Below are 6354 nucleotides of genomic sequence, written 5' to 3'. Positions count from 1 at the left end.
TAGAAGGGGAACATGGAGAAATAGGAATAAATGTCTACATTTAAAATGAATGACTATTTCGATGTAATTTCTTGCTAATATAGGAATGATTCCTGATACCTTTTGCCAGAAAAGACCGAACCTTTTCTTCACATTCAATTTGTGTTCTTAAAACACTAGTTCTGCACACAGTAATAAAAAGAAGTTTCAGCAAAAAGAAAGTCTATCAAAATAACTAAGAGAATATGAAACAGAATAAGAAAAAATAAAATTTACTATTTATTTCTTTGTTATACAAAGAAAATTAAAAGTGGTTCAAGACATCTTAGCCCATCTCCTATGTCTTTTCTGACATAATGAGAACATACGAAACAATGGCAAGCTAGATTACGGGTCTAACTCAGGGTCAAGTTTTTCCACCTTAATGACTATCTCCGGAGCTAAAGCAGCACCAGCTGGTTGGTTCTCCGCCTCTGACTCGGACAACACCTCTTCCTTTATTTTTACAGGCTTATTACTGCCCTCCTCCTCTTCATCTGAAGACTCGTCCAGCTCCCATTCATCATCTATGTCCATTTCAAATACTCTCACATGACGGAGATTTGAGCTTAACTAAAGAAAAAGCCAAATAAAAGATTTTTAAATTAATGGCTTAACTTACACATCATAAATAAGGATTAGAAATCAGAAGTTAGAACAAAGAACGGTTTTATAGAAAAATTATTTTCCCATCAATTGACAACAAAATCACTAAACTCGGCTTTCATTTTGCATGAAAGGCTCTCCACATACAACAGTAACAATATCATACTTAAAATCGAGAACTGTTAATAAAGGCTTAGAAACCTTTCTCGGAACAAGAGAATTAAATAGGTAGGGTGACTAACAAGCTCATAACCAATAAAAGCAACATATCACAAAATGTTTGCACTGAAAGGACCTTGTAGATCCAAAGTCACTTCCCTGTTACTCTTAGTCCGTAAACAATTTGTAAATACTTACCACACAGGACACTTTTCGAAAGCCATTCCCAGCAACATACTGTGCTTTCATACTTTCCAGTAATCTCCAATGTTTCTCGAAATGCATGGTACGTGTGGGAATAGCAGCACACTGCTCATCCAGCCTAGAGAGGGTAAAACAACCCACAAGTGTAAAGGGGATCGCTTCCCTGGTTTACCAGGGGTGGTATCAGGGTCAATCATGGGTTTGATTCCAACAATATTCCCATTTCCGTTATAATTCTATCGGCCATGGTATAAAAAAGCTGGGTATTGTATTCTACAAAAATACTGCAATTCCAAATAGGCAGAATATCATCTTAATAAGGTTTTTGATTCCCTTTCAAGGAAAACAAATGGACACATTTTTAAATTCGAAAAAAAATTTGCTTACTTAAATCTCAGTCAACTAAAGCCATCTCTTGGAAATGGCCAGGTACCCTCCACATGGCTACTAAGGTCCTAATTCTGGAAGGAAAACACTAAAGGCAATTAAAATAATTAATTCTACTATAAACCGGGGTTAATGCTACTCCTAAAAAAAATTAATGTAATTCGCACTCCTTCCTCCAAATAATTCCCAACTCTGTTCTAGCAAATAATTCTTGATTTACTAGTAAAGCAAAGGGACCAAAGAGCTATTGAAGACAGCATTATTTTAATGAAAAAATGAGTATTTCTGCTGCTGACTTTATGATTATCCCTATTAATCATTATTTAGCATACCTAAAGAACTAGAATATACAATATACATTAAAAAACATTTATCTGTGATGGCAGAATGTCGATCTTACTAATGAGTTAGTTACCTTGTAGAGTAAGTCCCAGTGAACTGATAATCTGCAGAATCTTCACAGTTATATACTAAAGACAATGGCAGCTGGACCAATAGTCTATCTCTTCCTTCACGTCCTACAGTGTCTTTAAGAACTACCGTTACAGTTTCATCATCATAAAACTGTGCATCTAAGCAACTGTAGGTGCTAGAATAGAAATGTTTTGTTATATCAAAGATGACTGTTATTGAGAAAACATTGTAAGCATAACATTATACTTGTTACCAAGTAGAAAACTTTATAATAAAAAATCAAGTGACATTCTACTCAATAACATTTAAAATATATCCTTAGTTTGCACTAAAATCAGTTACCTGTTGTACCGACTATTCACAAATATCACTAAGCCCTAAGAATAGGTTATCATGAAAAAAGAGAAATCTGTGAGGCTGGTTCAGTTTCAGAACACTCATGACATCAAGTCAGGCCTTATAGCCCATGGAGATTCCATGTATATGTATTTCAAGTTAACCAGACTGAAAAGTAAAAATAAGATTTACATATGAAGACAACAGCTTCAAAGACCTTATCATAACATACTCTTAAGCAAAGAAAAAGAGTGAGAAAAAGATGAGCCTGTGGTTAGTCAGTTCTTTTCTCTGCAAAGCCTCAGAGCTGACTTCGGTACTGTTCCCCTTTTCTACCCTAAGACAATCCCACCACACTAAGAATAATACCACCTGACATTTCTGTTGGTCGTACCAAGAACCTCAGACATCTGCCTCTGAAACCACATTCCTTTCTTCTTAACAGACAGGGAGCTCGGAAGTATTAATAATAGAAGATCACGCTACATAAATTCCTGCTGCAAGATGGTAAGGCTCTATTCAACTCTAAGTCAAATCAATTATCTAAGTATAAAACGTATATATGACCAATCTTGCCCACTATGTTGCAAGTGAGGAAGGCTTTCTAGGTTTATCATCACTGTAACTGAACCTACCCATACTCCTATAATTTGCATCTATTAAACATATATACGTATCATATGTGTGTGTATATCATCCAAACAAAATTCAAGATTTACCTTCTTCTCACTTTCTCAGTCGTGGCATATGTGAAGCTCCCAAACTTAATAGCGATTAGTCCATTACTTACAGATCTTGAAGAAAGAAGGGGGAAAAGAGACTGTGGAACAATCTGGACAGCAATAATCTAAATGCTTGAAAGAACATGATTGTCAGTGGCAGCACATTTACCTAAACACCATATTCCAGACCAGAGCGCCACTGTACTCACTCGAGAATGAATACTAACAACCAGTTTAAACACACAGACGGACAAACCTAACATCAAAATTACAACCTGGTTTAAAATCTTATACTTACTAAAGTACTAGATACCTTATAAAATTAAGGACATCTGGAACAACCAATTCATTTTTCTTTGGCTATATCTTGGTCTCAAAAAATGTCCTTGAAATTCATATTCAAACCACTTAAGATACTAATGGCAGCAGTCCCCAACCTTTTTGGCACCAGGAACCAGTGCTCCTGCGAGAATCTAACGCCTGATGATCTGAGGTGGAGCTGAGACGGTGATGCTAGCGCTGGCGACCGGCTGCAAATACAGATGCAGCTTCGCTCACTAGACTGCTGCTCAACTCCATGCTATGCAGCCTGGTTCCTAACGGGCCGCAGACCGACACCGGTCCGCGGCTCAGGGGTTGGGGACCCTTGCTAATAACATTCTGAAAGGATTTGCCTTACAGAACTTTTACTTGGAGTCTCAAAAGAAGTCTCTATAGGTGAGGCCTCTTGTTTAATGAAACTCATACTTAACTGAGGTAAAAATCCTTTCTATAAGGAACCCAGAATTCAATTTTAGACTTCTACAAGGTCATGATATGTAACCCAGAGTGTTCCGCTGATATTTTTCCTAACCCTAAAACTGTCCTACATGTAATTGCTACATATCAATACAAAATTAGATAATCTATAATTAGAAGGGATCATATAGCTTCCTAATTTCATCTTAATGATGTGAAAATTAACACTAAGAACGGTTCAGTGAGAAGCCTAAAGTCATAAGGTAGCTTAAATAAAACCTGAAATGTCGACGAGGCTGTACATTTTATGATTAAAAATCATAAAATCTTAACCCTTCTGATTCGAACTTCAGATTAATACTTACTGAGAAATATCAGTATGTCTCCTTAAGATGCACATTTTATAAAGTGAATCTTCCAAAATAGTAAAAAGAAGATAGTGCAGATTTGAAGTTTTATTATTCCACCTAAGGAAAAATAACTTAGTGTCAAAACATGATATTCAGCTACCAATGCAGAGAACAAAACTGTATTGTTCACATGAAAGGAAGAAACTCACACTTACAGAAAAGGAAATTTGAACAATCTACGTGTAGAGTCCTGACTAAAACAAAAGGAAAAAAATTAAGAAAAATTTAAATTGGCTGCTGAATTTTACCAACCAAAAGGTAAAAACAATTACCTTCTAGCATCTCTATATAATGGAATACAGATTGCTTGATTCATCGATTTTCCAATTACATCCTAAATAAGATTAAAGATATTATTAGAGCATTTACATACACACAGATAAATACTCTACAGAAAGTGACTGATTATCACTGGTCAAGTCTAGTAAAAAATATCAAGTACATCACCAAATCTTTCACACAAGAAACTTTCATGACAATCATAACAGCAAGGAAAAGAGAAAATTGAGCTGTAAAGGACCTTGGAGATAAGCACACAGCAGGCTGAAGAACCACTTCTAAAATCATTGCGTCAATTATCCACCCATTGATAGTAAATAAGAGACATATCAGCTCTGTAACTAAGACCATTTATAGCAAGTTTGTTCTGGGAACAAATTCTAAAGATGCCAACACTTTCAATAATCTTTTTGTTTTTAATTTATATAAGGAACTAACAATAAGAGGAAATATTAGGGGGATCCACATGAATAAACTGCCAATTTTTTTAATTAAAAACATTTGAATACCAGCATTTTCATATGGTTCATCTTAACGACTATGATCATTCACATAAACGAGTCACATGTTGTAGATATTCTTGCTCCTAAACAAAGACATGCATTTATTTCAAACTTACTGCTGGCTTTTGCAAACATTGATCAATAATGTTCTCCATCCTCCTTTTCACAAAATGCAATGATTTTCGAGGATAATAAGGAAACAGCAAAGGACTTTCTGGTTTGAAACAAACAAACAAAAAGCTATAGTAAACCAGATGACTGGGAGAAAATATTCTACTATTAGAGCCAGCCCACAGGGCTTTTCTGATGGTAGAATTCTTCCTGGCTACTTCATTACACCTTCATACAACCTCACTAAAAATCACCATGACTGTCTGCATTTCATCATCCCCTGCTGCCAGCCTGCTAAAAACCACCACATTCACTATAAGTTGAGTTCCAGCAGCATATTATTCTATATGCTATTTTTTCCTACCAAAATCCAACAGTATGCTTCTTTTGTCTCTAAGAAGAAAGGGATGATTTGAGAACCATAAGACAATTAATAAAACAAAGTTCATTCTTTATTTTTTGCCACAATGGAGTGACAACAGTCCAATATTGTTTCAGAAGAGTATGCTAAAAACAAAAACAGGACACAAGAAACTAGTGCTATGAAAATAAGCTCTTTACTTTTAAAAAGGCTTTTATCTGTAGAAAGTAATACATAACGAAGTATTTACTGACACCAAGTATACTAGGTTCTTTTCATATCTGTTATTTTCACTGCTTACTGTACAAAGTAAGCATCATATACTCCATTTTATAGGTTAAAAAAAAGAGAGAGGCTTAGGTTTGGGCAACTGCCCACTGTGAAATGACTGAGTATCTAGACCTATGAATCAAACCTAAGTTCAATGCCCAAGCCCACCCTCTTCCATAGTGCCCTGCAGGCCTTCCTCACTTATAGCATCCCATGTCCCAGCTAAGCTGGATAAAAAGAATTGTAATCATGTTAACATTTTAAGCTCCCAAAAGGTGACAGATGCTGTGGTATCATAGAAAAATATTTTGTCTTTGTCCCAGTTCCCAGCACAGAGCTCCTAGAACATTTGGAATTTCCTGAGTGATAAAGGTTAATAGTAACATCTTTTGTTTAATGAAGTGACTCTTGCCAGTCCCCTGATAGCTTCAAGATGGGGGCTGGTCGCCATAAAGGCCAAGTCTTGATTAGAAGCTTGGAACCTTCAGACCCACCCCCCAATACCCAGGGAGGGGAAAGGAGAGAAGCAGGAGTTGAGTTCAATCACCAACAGTCAATGACTTAAACAATCATGTCTACAAAATGAAAACTCCATAAAACCTGTTGTTAAACAAGAGAGCTCGGAGGGCCTCTGGGGAGTGAGTGACTACATCAGGTTCTGGGAGGACGACGCATTTGGAGGTGGCTCTGCGCCCCTCCCCCACACCTCACCCTATGCACCATTTCCACTTGGCTATTCCTTACGTGTATCCTTTATAATAAACTGGTAAATACATGTGTAGTGTTTTTCTAAGTTTTATGAGCCATTTTAGTGAATTATCAAACCTGAAGGTGGC

General features: G+C 36.4%; 1 protein-coding gene across 3 annotated transcripts in view; it reads right to left on the bottom strand.

Moving 5' to 3' along the window:
- Positions 1-235: 235 nt before the first annotated feature.
- ANAPC4 (anaphase promoting complex subunit 4) overlaps positions 236-6354 on the bottom strand; it is a 38152-nt gene continuing 32033 nt past the window's right edge. For all 3 annotated transcript variants that reach the window (XM_011365365.2, XM_023534150.1, XM_023534156.1), the window contains 7 exons: positions 4267-4328; positions 4150-4188; positions 3950-4051; positions 2844-2918; positions 1790-1963; positions 982-1105; positions 236-591 (listed from right to left, as the gene is read on the bottom strand). In XM_011365365.2, coding sequence (XP_011363667.1) covers positions 367-591; positions 982-1105; positions 1790-1963; positions 2844-2918; positions 3950-4051; positions 4150-4188; positions 4267-4328 — 801 coding nt within the window. In that variant the 3' untranslated portion in view covers positions 236-366. The remainder of the gene's footprint in view (positions 592-981; positions 1106-1789; positions 1964-2843; positions 2919-3949; positions 4052-4149; positions 4189-4266; positions 4329-6354) is intronic.

This window comes from Pteropus vampyrus, unplaced genomic scaffold (assembly GCF_000151845.1).
Source record: "Pteropus vampyrus isolate Shadow unplaced genomic scaffold, Pvam_2.0 Scaffold5, whole genome shotgun sequence".
NCBI classification, from domain to species: Eukaryota; Metazoa; Chordata; class Mammalia; order Chiroptera; family Pteropodidae; genus Pteropus; species Pteropus vampyrus.
Note: the sequence above shows the minus strand (reverse complement) of the source record. Positions and strands in the feature narration are given on the sequence as shown.